General features: G+C 39.3%; 1 protein-coding gene across 1 annotated transcript; it reads left to right on the top strand.

The window, feature by feature from the left end:
* The first annotated feature begins 11553 nt into the window (after positions 1–11553).
* slc2a11l (solute carrier family 2 member 11, like) lies at positions 11554–16825 on the top strand. Its single transcript, XM_041059331.1, has 12 exons — positions 11554–11577; positions 11876–11974; positions 12136–12296; positions 12453–12577; positions 12778–12907; positions 14354–14502; positions 14618–14805; positions 15601–15711; positions 15970–16071; positions 16194–16269; positions 16361–16488; positions 16613–16825. The coding sequence occupies exons 1-12, from the start codon at positions 11554–11556 to the stop codon at positions 16823–16825; spliced, it is 1506 nt and encodes a 501-aa protein (XP_040915265.1).
* Positions 16826–17527: the final 702 nt, after the last annotated feature.

The following is a 17527-nucleotide window of genomic DNA, read 5'->3' as shown; positions in this document are numbered from 1 at the left end:
GTCAGTGCTGCTGTTTAAAGCAGCAGTCGGGTACCACAGAGCACCCGACGAAGGGCGTTATGGTACTTACGGGAGGACAGAGCCGCTGCATGAATAGACCCATTTCGGCTCCGGTAGAATGTGAGAGGAGCCTGCGATTGGGCAGAAAGGACCAAAACAACTGGCTCGACGTCATGAAAAGGTTGCAACCATGAGATGTGAAGCCCAGCCTCATTTCATCAGGATCAACAGAAACTACAGAATGATTGCTTTCTTTTTTTTTTTTTTTTCCCAATTTTAAGAATCTACTTACACTTTTACACCTCGAAAAGAGCTGGGCTTTTAATAAAAGATACTTTACTTATTTCTGAAACTGTAGCCAAAAACAGAATAAAAGATTTTTAAAATAAAAGTAAAGTAGAAACACACTGAAGGTTGATTTTCTCCTTATTAATTTTGTTAAATGTCACTTCACTGATACATCTCGGCACTTTGAGATACTGCCATGCTCACTGGGTGGTGTAATTTAGCTTTTTCACACAACACACATCAGCCAAGCCTGTTCATAAATTCCTGACTGGTTTCCCATTTACTGACTTCATAGGAAACACACCTTCCCCACTGCAACCGACTGATTTACAAGGTGCTGATTACGCTCAGCTCATTGGCCGCTAACCATGTGACCGTGCAGGCCTGTATCACCTATATGACCGGGGCCTGTGTCTGCAGCCACAGATTGATGTGACCGCTGGTGGCTGCGTTATTAATGGAGTAGAAGAGTTATATCACCCTGAGGAAATACAGCCAACTGCCCGAGATTGAGCAGCTGTGGAGGCATAAACCAAAGCCTGAAACCCAATCATCCACACGTCCAGGCGTTGCAGCAGCAACAAATTTAGTCTTAGGGCTGTTAGGCGATATTGGAGTTATGTTTTTGTATTTGTGGTGGGATTTTAGTCGTAACTGCACCGTGTGCTCTGAAGGCTTTCACTGCTTCAGCTGCATTGGAGTCGTAAAGTTACCTCTCTCTCTCTTTCTCAATTTATATACACAGCTCATCTGAACATCAGATGAACGAAAAAAACTAAACAAGTAGGAAGCGAGTTTTAAATATGTAAATATAGTATTTTATGACGTATTTTGGTGAATGTGTATTTTTTGAATGAGAATGCTGAAAGCGGAGATGTCCATGGTGCTGAAGGGCAGTCCATCATGAAGTAACTTTCAGCACCGCGGACAGCTCCGCTCTCCCATTGATCACCACCAACCCTTTAATAAAACAGTCCTTCTGCACAGGATCGCAATGCGCACTTAGCCTACTCCTGATTGGCTGGATCCACGTACCACCTGACACCTCCCACCTTCTCCAGACGGAAGCTGCTTCTTCTTTTCTCTCTGTATGTGTATGTGGAGTCCAGTGAATGAACACGGGGTTTATAAATTCAAGCCACATATCGCCCACAGGATGGACACGGTCTCCTATCCGGTCAGCGTCTGAGCCGCGCCGTTGTTCTGTCATAGGAGACACCGCCGGAGAGTTGGTCATTTAAGCTGAATGATGATCATTCTAAGCGATGTTACCTGGAGATTTCAGATATTTTGGTAAATCTTGGTTCACCCAAAGTAGCCTGTGTTTTCCCCTAATATATCTAGTGAGCTCTCCCTCGGTCCCTGGTTCTGTCTGTAAATTAATCAGAATCACTGCACTGTTTTACTAATGGCTATGACTTTTGTTTCATTAACATTTTAAATGTTATAATAGGTTTTTCAAATATATGATAGCACACTTGCTCAATTAATTCCTAGTGACAACATTACAGCAAAGTATCCTACATTACAGCATGCAGAGTACTGCAAAACTTCATTTCAAACTATCTCATATTCTGCTGAGCTCATTTCAAAATTGTGTTACTGTGTAAAATCTGATTATGGTCCTAAAGTCTAAAACCTTGGAGCAGAATTAAAGATGTTTGGAAACTATTATTACTGCCACTGCACATAGGCTTTTAAATAATTCAATTTCAAAGTCCTATTGAGATTTAATTGTCAATGGATACCTGAGCACTTGCGAAAAAATAATACAGGATACTGAAGAAGAAGAATATACATTTGAGGTGGCAAGGTATATAAAGTATATTAAAAATCAGAAGACACTATAAAATTCAGATTTTTTTTTTTTTTCAAAAAGGAGAATCAGAATCAGGAGGATCTGTGCTGAGCCTCAGCACTATAGTGTCTTCATAAATTTCTTTCGGCTGTAGATTTATGATCAGGGCACTATAATTAGTACAAGTGCATTCATATTCGTCAAATACAGAGGAGTCCTGAAAATCTCTAGGAGTTTCTCATAAACCAGGAAAGAATCAGAAAGTTTGATGATTCAGAAACCCAAGAAAACACATTTACGATTGTACACAATTTTTTTTAGGTCAGCACTCAAGTCTAAGCAAATTTGGGGCATTTACCAACTTAACTCCTTTCTACTGAAGGTCAGACTTCCTTGAGTTGTATCCCTTCCACTGAAGCATATGTTCAGATGACACTCAAGTAGATGTGATCTACTCATCTGAGGCTTGTTCAAGTAACCAGCAGCCAGAGCTCACCTGCTATAAATAAGGCTGTGCCTCAAGTTTCCAGCAGGTCGTTGCTCACTAAGTAGCACTTTGAAAGTGAAAAACATGGCATCAGAACTAAGTGACAGTGTCAGAAGTCAAATTGTTATTCTAAGCAAGGAGGGTCTTTCTCAGCATCGAACCATGACTTTGTTAAAGGTTTCTTAGGGGGCAGTGCATGAAACTAAAACGCTTTGCGGAAACTGGATCAGTTGTATCCAAAGCACGATCAGGCAGAACAAAGGTGACCACTCAGAAGATCAATACATCAAACTTCGTTCCCAGAGAGATGGAAAAGCAACTTCATCACAGATATAGAATTTGCTAAATAAAGAACACAAGACTCCAATCAGCAAACGCACTATCAAAAGAAAGCTGTCTTGTAGCGGCCTCAGAAGACAAGCAGCAGTTTCTAAACCACTGCTGAGGAAACCAGGCCAAATGTTTGAGGTGGGCTAAGAAATACCAGCACTTCAGTGGATGACTGGAAAAAGTCCTAATTACTGATGAATTCAAGTTTGAGACTTGAAACAGACAGAAACAGAGGGGATTATGTAGAGAGACAGACAGGAGAGAGACTGATACCACAGTGTATCAAACCCACAGTGAAGCATGGTGGAAATAAAGTCTGAGAGTGTTTTGCCTTCTCTGAAGTTGGACACCTTCACTGAATTGGCTACACCAAGGAGAAGTACCACTCCATTCCTTAGAGACATGCTGTACCCTCTGACTGGCACCTTTGTGGAGAAAGATTCATGCTGCAGGATGCAAAAGACAGACAAACCAAATACTAAGATATGTCTCATTCATGTACTTTTTTTTGTACATTTCATGTGCAATGATTCAACTTTTCACTCAAAGTGTCAAGCTGTATTATCATTTGTAATGAAATAAAAATCACTATTACATTCAAAATAAAGGCAAAATAGGTGTATCTTCACCAGAGTTATCTGACATTTGTTCCCCACACATATTATTCCTACATATTCTCTGTTATTGGCTGTGGAACTGGTTATTGCTCCCCCTAGTGTCGGAAATGATGGTGGAGACTTACATGCCAGTGTACTTATGAGAGAAGAAAAGAAAAACACCTATTCTAGTGAAGAGCTGGTTCACAAAAGGAAAACATGATAACTTTTAATTCATTTTTCCACAAACTAACATTTTGGTACATATTGCACTTTTCAGGATTAGACTAAATTTCATCCAGATGGCATTTATAACGTACCACTGGTGTTTCAAATCACATATAAACAGAAGTTAAAGAGAGTCATAGTCCAAGTAAGGCTTTTAACATCCATACATTAGCTATAGGAGCAAGGACTCAACAATACTTAATCTCAAAAACTATAGAACAGAAATAGAATACCTATTTAAAAAAAAAATATAGAAAATAAAGTAGTAAGTCTAGAGAATTCAATAATAGATCCCAATCAAAATTACAAACTCAAACTCCACACATAATACAATATTTAAACGTAAAAATAGAAATACAAATGTAAAATACTGAGACTAACTATGATTAATATAAATTTCTATTAATAGACAAACATTAATAGAAATTCTTGTCCACTAAAATGAGCCGCGCTTTTTGTCATAAATGGCATCATTTCTATTCATTCGTATAGATTATAAATGTCAATCGGGTCAAGTGTGGTTTTCCTCCCTCAGAAGGCAATGTGTACCAAAATGCTGTTTTTTAGCTTCATGAATAAAAAGTTTGCATCCAAGTTGTTAGCGTGCAGCTCTCTGATGTACCTTGAAAGGGAAACATAATGCTGCCTCACACAATTACAGAGTCAGCACCACTTTTTCGCCCCAACTCTGTGTGTTTACCTACTGGACTGTGTTTTGATCATACTGACAAGTAGGTAGAAAAACATGGAGTGAGGCAAGCAGCAAAGTGCACAGCCTGCTTAGGTTGACAGAAACAGCCACTCAGATGCTCAGCAGTCTTTTCCCAGTTTTCTCTGGGTGAAGGTACTGGTCCATTAAAGAACATCAAGAACACCCTTGACCTCAATAGCCTCTTCCAGAGAACTGTGGCGATTCTTTACCAACTGTCTTACTGTCAGTCTAGGACATTTGCACATTAGTGATATCCAAATATAGACAATCTAAGCTAATAAATTGTTTCACAACATCTCATTCAGTGCAACTTTTTCAGTTACAGCCACTGTTTCCCCTGTTTCCCCCCTGTTTCTTGCAAAGCTAAATCTAACTGTACACTGGTTGAATAGGTCTTATAGTATTCAGTGTGGTTGATCGTATCTATATCTGGAGCAGTCTACTGCACCTACCCTTCACGTACTCCAGCTCTGAAAGGTATCAATATGTCTTTGCACTGATGCCACCATGACAAATTCCCACACATTTCTTATTAGAAGAAACTTTGAGTTGTTTGAAGAACATTGATCGCTTCACAATTCCCAAGATGATAAGGTGTGAAATTGCTTTTGTTATTTTATTTGTTGTGTGCAGAGGTTTCATTTTGCTTGAGTACTTTTTAATAACTTCAAATCCTCCAGTGACTCAGACAGCACAGATGAGACTCTGGATGAGAAGATCAAAGCACTGTTTGAGATCAAGACCCTAACTTTTGCTAAATGCTAAGTGATGGTATTGCAAGACTGCGAATGACTGCAAATGAAGGGGTTTTCATCTTATTCAGAATACTTCAGCAGTTCATACTGTATGCACTTGCGAGGAAATTGAGTTCAATATTTTTCACTGGTCCCTTGACAACTGTCCATGTCTACCTAACAAAGTGCAAAGCAGCAGGTATATGATCCTGTTGAAAGTTCTCCTCTTTTTGAAATAATACATTTTCTTTATGACTACCAGGTGATGAATGGACCCTTAAATGATCACCAGGACTATGTGTCTGAACAACACGAGACTTAATGAGATGATTGAAAATGTCAGGTAAGTTCTGCAGCAAATTGCAAACACAGTTCATTTATGTATCCATCTGTGTACTTCCACAGCATTGTAAAAACCATTGCAGTTGCTATGTAGGGATGAGCAAATAAGAAATTATTTTATGCTTTTTATGCAAATGTAATTTTCATGATCCATATTTATGGAAATACAAGCAACTTTTGTCAGCTTCAGAAAAAAACTTCTGCATTGAACTTTCTGTGGGGCTTATGGCGTTCATCATTTGTACAGAGTGATATCAAGTGGTCCTGCCTGTAAGTTAGCTGAGGGCATATTTATTACGACCATTATGACCAAAAGTGCAGCATTGCATCATGTTTCGCATCTTTTGGCCTATTAATCAAGCTTGATTTAAAATTCAGTTTTCTGTACTGTACCAAATGTAACAGCAAATTCATTACTGAACCTGAGCCAGTCTATTTTCTGCTCTCAGAACAGAGAGCAGCTCACCAATCATGCAAACAACATCACTCACGGTCTAACTGCATTCACTCTTTATGACTAATTATATAACAACAATTTAAATGTGGGAACATTGTAGAGCTCACTGTAAAACACCATCACATGAGTAACAATGCATGATCTCACATAAAATGAGACTTACTGTATGGCCATAAATTTGTTGTCCTAAACCTGGGAAGTCTGCCTTTACACCTACTTCAGTCTGCCTATCAGACTAACCTACATAGTATGTTCTGAACAAATACAATACTACAGATACTAAAATTAGAAGTGAACTTGCTCCTTTTCTCTCTCTTTCTTTCTCACAACCTCTCCAGTAGAGCTTGTGCAGAACACTTTCTTTCCCCTTGTGTTGCAGTCTTTGCTTAAAAGCCTGCTCACTCTAGCTGGACATACATTATCATTAATTCCATATTAAAGTGTGTGTACATTAACTGAAGCGATGTATTTATACAATAGTTTTCAAACCAAAAGCCACAATCTGCTTCACAATCACGAGATAAAAAGACAAATGCATGGCAGATAAAAAAAAACCCAGAAACCTCACTGAGTTAAATGAATTCACCCAGAATACAATTAAATAAATAACAAAGGCAGCGATGAAAAAAAAAAAAAACAATAAAACAAAAATAATTAAATATATGGGAAAAAATAGAAAAATCCTTCAAAATGTCATCTAAAGGTTAGGTGTAATTGAGATGTTGCATTTTAAAATCTATCCTTTCCCGCAAGTTTCACCAAAAATCCAATGTCACTTGTCTCCATTGTGCTGGAAATTAATTGAACATGATTTATTTAGCTGTGAGTCATATGGCCAGTGGATACCTGACTTGAGTGAGAAACTTGCCCTCCAGCAGCATTCTGCACCTGTTTTCACTCCAATTCCTCCTCTAATGTCCCTGATACCTGAATCCAGAGGGCTTTTAGGCACGTCACACCTGACAGAAGAGCCATTTGTGTTGAGCTGGAGATTTACTGGCAATCTGGCTTAAGTGCCACGCTCAAGGGCATGATGGCACGATATGCAATGTGGGATTCTGACTCTCAGGTTTCAAGTTTATTTCCATGAGCAGAATGATATACAGCCGCTGTGCTGTTTCATATGTGACTTCGTCATTTGCAATATGAGGCATGGGCATCAAGCCTGCATGCATGGGCAGGAATTCACAGCATAATTGGTCTGTCTGTCTTGTTATGTTCTACACAAGTTTGTTTTATGGCCAGATGACTTTGAATACATCATACAAAGTCAGAAATGTGTTTTTTAACTGGTGTCACTTTGCTAAGAAAAGAAGATATTCTGGTTACTTCACAAAAACATATTTGACATGTCTGAACGTTATTATTATTAACCTCAATAAATGCAAAATTCTTTTATTGAACTCGTTTTGTCTTCAGCTGTACCTGTCTGTTTCCTGCCACGGGAGATTAGAAAAAGTATCGTTCATGACAGGCACTTTGAGGACAACTTTGACAAGCTCTGCATGTTTTATCCTTGAATTTTCTGTGTGTAAATTTGTGTGTGCACCTGACAAAGGGAACTTGCATGAGTCTTTGACATTTTAGATAAGTATAAATCATGTGAACAAAAGCATAGCATTGCTCAGGTACTGTATATTGACTTCCTGCTTTGAGCACATGTACACTGATGGTGGTTTATCCCAAAGTCTGACACTGACACCAGTCATGTCTCTCACCTCTGCTGCTCTTTGATCTCCTCTGGCCTGTAACCCATTAGCCCGTCCCATCATCCACCTGCAGGTGAGAAAATGCCACTTTAGCAGACTCATGCAGCTGGATGCAGTTTGGTGAAATAAGAAGAGTATATATTTAACATCTGTCAAAAGTCAGATAAAACCTATAATGTAAAATTAAGCTTTTCCAGACTACTCTCCTACAGAGGCTACATTAAGTTCTGAGCCTTACGATAACGTAAAAAGTCTACAGTCACGCTAGTGTACCAAATGCAGGGCAATCCACCCAAAGACATCTCACTCAAAGCAAAGGCTTCCAAGATCATGACACATAGTATGTACCTGTTCTTTTCTAGCACAGTCTGGCCCTTAAATGTCAAGGTTGAGGTACATTACCGACTGCTTTTGTTTCTAGATGAGCTTTAGGGTCTAGCTGTCTCCGCTTGCTTCCAGTCTTGAGACTAAGCTAAGCTAATGGCCTGCTGTCTGTAGCCACATTTAGGTTAGAGACATGGGAGTATTGATCTTTTCATCTATCATCATCCATAATTTCCCAAAATGCTAAACTATTCCTTGAAGACATTACTTTTTCATAGCTCCAGATAAAAGTAGACCAGTTTTTGAACCTCATTGCAAATAATTTGGCTGGTGCGTGCTGTACTTTACACTTCAAGCAGTCAATCATGGTGAGCTCTGCCTGTGAAAAAGTTGGAAATACACTATCTTTATGTATCTCTATGAGTAAAAAGGAGAATTTTTGGAGCTTATAGCCTCATTACCCTGCCTATCGCAAATGCTTTAACTGCATTTGAAATGTCTTTATTTTCACTGAGCAGGATAGATTGACTTTCTGGTAATATTCAACAAAGTTAGAAGTTGTGAAAGCATCAGTTGGTATAAGTCATAAGTCACCCTCCCCAGACCACAGCTCACACTCAGATAATGAGAATATAGTGAGTATGTGTCTGGACCTGAAAAGCTCCTTGTAAAGTGAACCTGTGAGCCATTCATTATTCATTGTGATCAAGCGTTGCCATGACTCTCTGTCTACTTGGGAGGACCTTACAAGTTTGGCACGACTCCTTGAGTGTCTGTTTCTGCTGCCAAGTGTTTCTCCGATGGCCCGAAACAAAGACTCCACACTCAGAGAAACATAAAGCGTTTGATAAGAGACACTTGCTGAGAATATCAACTATACTGCTGCCACCTCATGGCAAATTTATGGTCAATGCAAGAGACTCTGACACTGACACAGGGAAGATGTTTTTTGGCAAGCTTGATTGATAATCTGATTAGTCACAGATAAAGTTATTTGGCTTTGTCATACTTTACAAAGTAGCAGCAATGTGTTTAACTGTTTTTGACTTTTCATTTTAAGAGTAAGAATATCTTTCCAAAGTTACATAATTTTGCTTAAAAGCCAGCGGTCTTTACAGCTCTCAGTGTTGTCCACATAATGGAGCAATGTGATGGGCCCTGTTTTACAGGGAACTTTAAAGTGAAGAGTGCACACATCTCTGTGTTTTGCTCACAGTGGGCAGCCTGACAGAGTCACAGCTGCTCAAAATAACTTCTATCCAACAATAAAGTCTGCAATGTTCCTTTGGTCTGCAGCTGAACAGCTGGTCTTTGAGTATGTTGATGTTACTGAAGAGATCAAGACCTTTGTAAAATGTGCATTGTAAGAAGTTTCCTACCAGTGGTGCAATTTTGTCCTGCATAAATAGATATACTCCACCTCATCTGGGGATTGTTTTGTTTTTCAAAAATGTGATAGTGTAACTTGTGAGTTTTTTTTTTGTTTGTTTTTAATGTTGTTACAGTTTTACAACTGAGGATTTAGCTTTGCTTTTTCGTGATCCAATTTCAGGCTTTTCCATTTCTGTGTTCTCAGCGGCTATAAAATCAGTCATCCTTCTCCTTTCCCTTTGTCAGGTGCAGCATACCCACCAGTTCCCATTTATAATCAGTATCTGGTGTCACTTTTCCCTCCTCAAACAAAATAAACAGCATCTCTGTGTTTCTCCCACTGATCTCAGTGCCCTAATTTCTTCTCTTCCTTCTCTGTTGTTTTTCTCACTCTGACTCTGAAGGAACAGGGTGACACTTTTTAGCTCGTTCACCAGGATGTCTTCCATGTGCTTTGTCAGATGCCTGGGGGAATTCAAACAACCTTGCACTGTTAGCATAGTCTACACTGTGAAAACAAGTCAAATTAGAGTTTAATTAACTGTGGGCCCCCAAAGAAAAAGACAATACACAATGGGTCTGCCTCTGGTTCTCAATAACGCTGACTCCTTAAGAAACACAGTACATTATGAGTGAACAGTTTTACAGCTGAAAACTTATGGTAGGCAAATAAATGAAACCTACTGAAATAAGCTTTTAGCCTTATTGTGTTTTTATCCTCAACAATTTTAACTGTATGTAAAAACTAGGGGACTGTAGTGTTTTGTCTACCTTTATAACTGTGAAATCAATCCATTATTGTCAAGTCTGTTTCAGTCACTGGAATGACTTTAATCACTCAGCAGTGTCACTTAACAATAACAATCAGTGATCGCTCATTATTTCTATAGATATATGAAAATGCAGGGCAAGTTCATTTGTACAGCATCAGCCACTTTTATTTGAGTATGAGTTACTTTTGTTTATATGTCAAAAATGGCCTTGGGTGCTTCTGTTTTAACGCAGTGTCAGCCATTCCTGCTTGCGTAGAGCTGTAAATAGAGCCTCTCTGGCAGCTGCAAAGGCTTTCATCTCCTGCAGGAAACAGTCCTCCTGACAGTATTTTCGAAGTTTCAGAGGCCTTTGAATAATCTGCCTGGAGTGTGTTGTCATTCAAAGCCGCCGCCTCCCGGAGACAATGCAGGACAGCCGTCACCGGTTCCTTCCTGGAGGTCAGCTGTGTGACATCTGGCTGGATAGTCTGCCTGATGCAGAGTGATACCGCATGAGGTTTCTGTTTTTAGTTCAGTGTAGGCCTCATTAGAACCAGGTTTGCATCAGCGTGGTGGGAATAGTTTGACATTTTGGGAAACAAAAACACTTACTTTCTTGCCTGGGGTTAGATGAGAAGCTGCCACTCTCCACCCAGCAGCTTAGCATGTGGACCGGAAACCTGCCTCTATCCAAAGGTAAACAATTATCTGTCCCTCAAAAGCTCACTAATTAACATTAGTGTATCTTCCTTAAAGACACACAAAAAAAACAAAGTGGCTTCATATTCAGTGTACAGACATGACAGTGGTGTTGATCTTTTCATCTAACTCTCTGCAAGAAAGGAAGTAATGATATTTAGCCAAACTGTTATTTGGGATCCAACAACCTCTGCCTGTTATAATCTCCATGAAATAATTTCTTAATGTGATGTGATTCTGTCAACCAAAGAAATCAGTTAACTTGTGAAAGGCTGTTAGATTTTAAGAGAAGGGCAAAGGGGAAAGTTTTCTTAGTAACTCGTGATGAACATTTTTAGATGGTCATCATTACAGATGCATTTTTTTCGGGAGGTCACTGTTTCAATGGTTCAACGCAAGTTTCCCAAGCCAAGCTTTTAAACGGATTGCAAGACAATAAATAACTTTCTTTTAGTACAGTCTGTCCAAAGTCTTTCATCATCATTGGGCAAAATCCTTACACAAACAGAAACCAAATCCACACAGCTCATCTACCCGCACAAGCATAACTGACACACGCACATTTACACACTTACCAACCACAGCTGTCGCTTTGTCACCTTGCATTACACTTGGCCTGAATATGAAGTTAATCATTTCAGTGCAGAGTTTAAATGTCTGCCACACCAGTTTAAAGTGTGAATGATTTGAAAAGACTCGAGACATGACAACGACCAGACTCCAGCTATGCCACAGTACTTAACACTCCTGGTAGGTAATATCTAAAATTATTTTATGTGTCTGCCTTACATTTGTTCTGTTAGGATACAAGGCCAAGGTACAGAGCAAACTTTATTAAATGAAAAAATAGCCCAAATACTGCATTTAATTAAATGCTCTGAGTGACTGCTGTTGCGTCACTAGCTGAACCAAGAGGAACAAATCAACACAGACACTGACAAATGTACGCTTTGGGAAATGTGTTAACGAAAAAGCTGAATTTGTGGTTTGATATCAAACGAAAATGTACTTAGATTTGTCAATTCTAACACATGCTCAATTTCTGCAGTTAGACTGCCCTACTGTAATCGCTGCCATTTTCATCTCTGGCATTGGAGGGACGTTTCAGTATGGATTCTGTGTATCTGTGATGACTTCCCCCTCTGATGTAAGTATAAACATCAACAAAGTTAGTGGTAATAATCCATTCCACATAAGCAATAATGACAACTGTACAGCACATCTATGAAGAGAAAACATGATGAAACGTTCGTGCTACTGCTATGACAAAACTGAAAATCAGACTAACTGTACATGTGGTATTTGCAGTTCATCAAGGAGTTGGTGAACAAAACATGCCTGCAGAGATATAGTGTCTCCTTGGACCCTTGGCAGGTCTCTCTCATCTGGTCCTTCACTGTATCTATTTTCTGCATTGGGGGTTTATTGGGGTCACTGGTGGCAGGTCCACTGATCTCAAAATATGGCAGGTTAGTGTACGTGAGCAGAACAGAAACACCTAAATTAATGTAGCATCAAAGTAAAAACAAACTTTGCTTGGTTTGGCTTTGGTTTTCAGTTTTTTTTTTTTTTTTAATGATGGCTTCAGGCTCACACACAGAAGTCTCTGTCTCCCTGTCCAACAGAAAGCAATGCCTTCTGCTAAACAATTTTGTGGCTATTTTTGGAGCTGTGTTGATGCTCTTGAGCCAAAAAGCCATGTCCTTTGAGATGATCATGGTGGGACGACTTCTCTATGGCATCAATGCAGGTAAATCTACTGCATGAGGAAGCTATTACATCTCTTTTTTTCTCCATCACTCTTGGCTACCAATTTAAACCTACAGACAATCGATTTCCATTTATACTTGTGACTATTATATTTCTAAGTTCTCTAGGGCATTTGTCAAGCAGCTATTGATCATTATTGACTCTTCTGAGAACGTATGATTCCCTTGCGTATGCCTCTAGGAGTCAGTCTCTCAGCTCACACGATGTACCTCATTGAATGCGCCCCCAAGAGGCTGCGAGGGATGGTGGGTGTGACCATCGCTACCTTCATCTCCTTGGGGAAGTTCTGTGGTCAGCTGCTGGGGATCAGGTGAGGTGTCCAGCAACACAGATACTGTGGAGAATCAAGTAAGGGGTCAGGTGGTGGTTGGTTCAAATGACAGCTCACATACTGACACGTGCCAGGGGGTGAGGGGAAGATAAAATCTTCAGTCAAGTTTTGTGTGTATCCTGAAAAACCAATGCATTCTGCATTGATGCAAAAAGCCTGTGAATCCAATATTGCCATGAAGCTCCTGCTCCCGCCTTATTTGTATAAACAGTGTGACAAAATATGTGGTTGACAAATTTTGATTGTGAAACTGTAAGAATCATTATATTGCTCAATCTTCACATAAAATAACATCTATAAAAACAAGCCAACTGTATATAATAATCACTATAAAATGTCAAGGAGAAAATCAAGAGCAATTTTTGAAAACTTGGTTTTAGAAATTCAAATCTGTGGGGTCCTAATTAAAGGACCGGATAAAGGTAAATTGCCATTTTCAGCTTTCGCCGGATTTGTCTGACCACTTTGGTCCAGACTGAAATATCTCAACAACAGTGGAATAGAATGATTAACAGTGAAATATGCGCCCCACCGATGAGATTTTAACCTGTCACAGCAACGACTATGGCACTTAGCATGTAGCATATTAGCTAACAAGCTGACGCTCACCTAGTAGGTAGTGACACAAGCTACCGCCATTAGCTACATTAGCTTAGCTGAAAATGACTCACCAAAACGGTCCGGTTACAGTAAACCCACATCAACAGGCGTCGGATCGTCTCAGTCATTTCTGGTAGCCTTTCCGAATACTTTTAAATGGTTAAAACGAACTTATGTGCAATAACCGACAGGACTTCACTGTTTATTTTTCATTCGTTAGCATAGTGTTTCTCTCACTGCTACGATGCGCGTACTACCGAAAGTACTACCTGAAAGAGGGCGGGACTTATTTCCTCCCTCCTATAGCATTTCACTACTGCGTGATCGGACCAGTAACAATAGAATAAACTTGACAGACACGTAAATCAACCAAATACCTTAAAATAATCCCAATTCTATGAACCAGAAAGTAACAAGGAATAAAATTATGATTGAATATTAAATATTTAACAAAATAAGCAAACTCGACTCGTTTCTACAGAGTTACAACACTGAAACCAGAGTAACTCCTTACATCTGAGAACACAGCTAATAAGACGACAAATGACTGCTCTTTGCCCTTTCTTTTCTTTTTTTAGTCACGTTACTGTGTTTCCAGATCTCAGAAATTAACTTGGTGCACCGTGTTAGTATTACTGATGGGAGTGATGGCTGTAGAGCTGCAAAAATAAGACACAAGTTGTGTTAAACCCTTACAGCTCCACAACTCGTGTCCCTTTAAAACTAGAGAAAACGCTTTACTAGAATGTGTTTCTATGCATGCCATTATACAGCACAGGGACAGTACCACTGTTGCATGATGTTACGCTGATGTTGCTCTTGCAGTGAGTTACTTGGTACAGAGGACAGGTGGCCCTGGCTGCTTGGTTTCAATGGTTTCACTGCATTACTTCAGCTCGTCACCCTGCCCTTCCTCCCAGAGTCTCCCAGTTTCCTGCTCCTGGACCGTGGAGACCGCCCAGCCTGCGAAAAAGGTGTCAGAAAAGCATTTTTAGCTTCAGGGGATGCTTTTTACAAATAAAATCTTGTTGTTGTGATGTCCTGTGGTGTTGTCACTGCCTAAATCTGTGCTTTGTTGTGCTCTCTCAGCTTTAAAGAGGCTATGGGGAAACAAGGACTACAGCAAGGAGGTGGATGAGATGATGAAGGAGAAAGCTGCCCTGCAGAGCGTCCGCAGCCACTCAGTGATGGAGCTGATTCAGAACCAATCAGTCCGGTGGCAGCTCCTCACCATCATTGTTGTCTTCACCACAGTGCAGCTCTGTGGCATCAACGCTGTGAGTTATATGTAATACACTGAACACTCTTCTGAATGTTAACTGTGTAACTTTGAGATACATGACATCCCTTTGCATTATCTGACATTTCACCTCTTTTTTTTAAGGTAGTGTATTGTGCAGAATTAATGACCAGCTTTAGACCCGTGTGTCCCAAGCACAAGGACTATTGATTGTGTCTGACTGAGTTCAGTTGCTGAACAATGCTGAGGCTGATGTGTCCATCTTTTATGTAGAGTTGTAGATAGAAAGTTGTGAGTATATTCAAGACTGAATGTGACCATGTTGAAGCTGTAAGAGTAAATAGTTCTTTTACAGTATTTACATTTGTAAACATTACAGTTAAACAGAAGTTGTGTGTTCAAAGGGGAGAGGTTCAGGATGGAAATTGATTGAAAACTCCACACACCCAGCAGGAGGAATGTGGAAGATATAATATACAGAAACTGCTTCATAACATAGCTTTTTCAGCTTTTTTTTTTTTTTTTAATGACCATTATGATTCAAAGTTTTGAACCTTGATAAAAACATGAATTGTGAATGCTCCTATGTGAATCACCTTGGGAGTGCCATCAGTTTGAAATATGTTTCAATCCAAAAGTGTTTCAAAAGGATTTGATAATTAAAAAAAAACAAAAAAAACAAAACAACTTTCTTACTTTAAAAAATAGGAATAAGTGAAATACCAACAGTTCACTTCTGCAGTTAATCCTGCCCTGCATACTAAACTAAAACAAAGAATGCGAACATGGCTAAATTATTAAAAGTCTTTTATTTTGGGGCTTTACTCTCCAGGTGTACTTTTATTCTTTTGATGTGTTTCGTGCGGCAGGAATCCAAGAACAGCAGTTACGTTATGCTGCTTTGGGAACAGGGATGTGTGAGTTGTCCACCTCTATTGCCTGTGTAAGTCCCATTTCACTGATATCCCATCATGGTTTATATCTGTTTTATGGCCTTTTATTGTCAGTAAATTTTTAGTGTAATATCCTTTCCATATCCGGACACAAATGTTTTTTTTTCTTATATATATTATTTTATGGAAAAAAACAAAACAACTTTTCTTATGCTATTACGGGTATCTCAAAATGTGACACCTGTCCTAATGTGTAGTTAGAGCTTCCCCATGTGGTTTGCTGGTGAAACTGTTCTTCACTGTTGCAGTTTATGATCATTGAGAGCACAGGGAAAAAAGTCCTGCTGTTCAGGGGATACATGGCAATGTGTGCAACACTGGTTCTCCTCACCATCACTTTGTACCTGCAAGTGAGTCTCCACAAAATCCTGTCACTGTTTGCTGCATATTACTGCATATTTTGGAGCTTAAAACACAACTCGACTCAAATCACTCATACGTGTAATCCAACAGATCTTTCTATTTTTCTCAGACTCAGGTCTCCTGGATGCCATACTGCAGCATGGTCCTTATTTTCATGTTCATATTCTTTTTTGCCAGTGGACCAGGTATGTTCACCACAACAATTTCCATTTTAAGTATTTCCTCTTTGGATCAACAATGAGGTGTATAAATCCCTCCAATGTTCATGCCCTTCAGCTGGAGTCACAGCTCCTCTTCCAGGGGAAATCTTTACTCAGTCATTTAAATCAGCTGGATACACCATCGCCTGCACTCTCAACTGGACAGGCCTATTTGTGTTGGGAATGCTCTTCCCTGTCTTAGTGGTGAGCACATTATTTTCTTGGTAGTGGACCAGTGGACATAAAGGAGAGATTAAACAGGTGAATTGAGACTGAATACATCTGTCTCACCGTCTAACATATGTCCCTCAAAATCCTTCCTTTCCAGGAGAATCTGGATTACTTCTGCTTTCTCATATTCCTAATCTTCTGTGCCATCTGTGGGCTGTACGTGAGGTTCAATGTACCTGAGACTAAGAATCGGACAGCGTTGGAGATCACAACAGAGTTTGAAAAGATGCACTGCAAATCTGGAGAATCAAAGAAGAAAACAACAGAACAGGAATTCAGTGGGATCACAACAATCGAGACCAAATTCTGATTATATTCAAATAAACTGGACTTAAACATGTAGCTTGAAGAAAGTCACTCCATGTCAGTCTGAGAGGATATAAACAGTTTAAATGACTTAAGGAAAGCATGTAAGAGAAATTGTTACAGATCATTACAGATCTGTTAATGCACCGCTGAAACATGAGATCAAAACATGTGACTTTGCTGTCTTTTATTACTTGTCTTATTTTTCTAATCTAAAATTCTGACAAATTCTCTTTATGTGTTTGCGTGTTCTTATTTTAGTAGTTAACTCCTATTATTGAACTTTAAAATTTCACAAAGTGGATATTGGTGCAAGTGGACAGACAAGGCTTTTTTATCTTTGTCCTTTTAGCTTAAAAAAAAAGGGTTTGGTCCTGGAGTTTATCAGTGGGGCCTGAGTATTTAACCTCTGGCTAAACAGATAGGCATCAGCACGTCCACTGTCCAGTTGTATAAACTGAGGGGGTCACATTTGCAATGGGTGTGTTTATCTAACAAAAGTACATGTAGTGGAATATAACAGACCTCATTTACTCAATTCTGAGGTACATGTACTTCATTTGAGCACTTCTTTTTTATGCAATACTATACTTCAACTGTACTATATTTCTGACAATATTGAAACACATGCTTAATAATATATAAATATTGTATATACAGTACAGGAAGGTAGTTTAAATTGTTCTGATGCTCATTCATTGTATCA

This window comes from Toxotes jaculatrix, chromosome 16 (genome assembly GCF_017976425.1).
Source record: "Toxotes jaculatrix isolate fToxJac2 chromosome 16, fToxJac2.pri, whole genome shotgun sequence".
Lineage (NCBI taxonomy): Eukaryota > Metazoa > Chordata > Actinopteri > Toxotidae > Toxotes > Toxotes jaculatrix.
This window is presented reverse-complemented; position numbering and strand designations above follow the sequence as displayed.

Excerpts from the sequence above, each read along its gene's own strand:
- slc2a11l (XM_041059331.1), top strand. The coding sequence starts at position 11,554 with ATGCCACAGTACTTAACACTCCTG. Across the intron at positions 11,578-11,875 it reads CACAGTACTTAACACTCCTG|TTAGACTGCCCTACTGTAAT; the intron begins GTAGGTAATATC and ends CAATTTCTGCAG. Across the intron at positions 16,489-16,612 it reads TGCTCTTCCCTGTCTTAGTG|GAGAATCTGGATTACTTCTG; the intron begins GTGAGCACATTA and ends CTTCCTTTCCAG.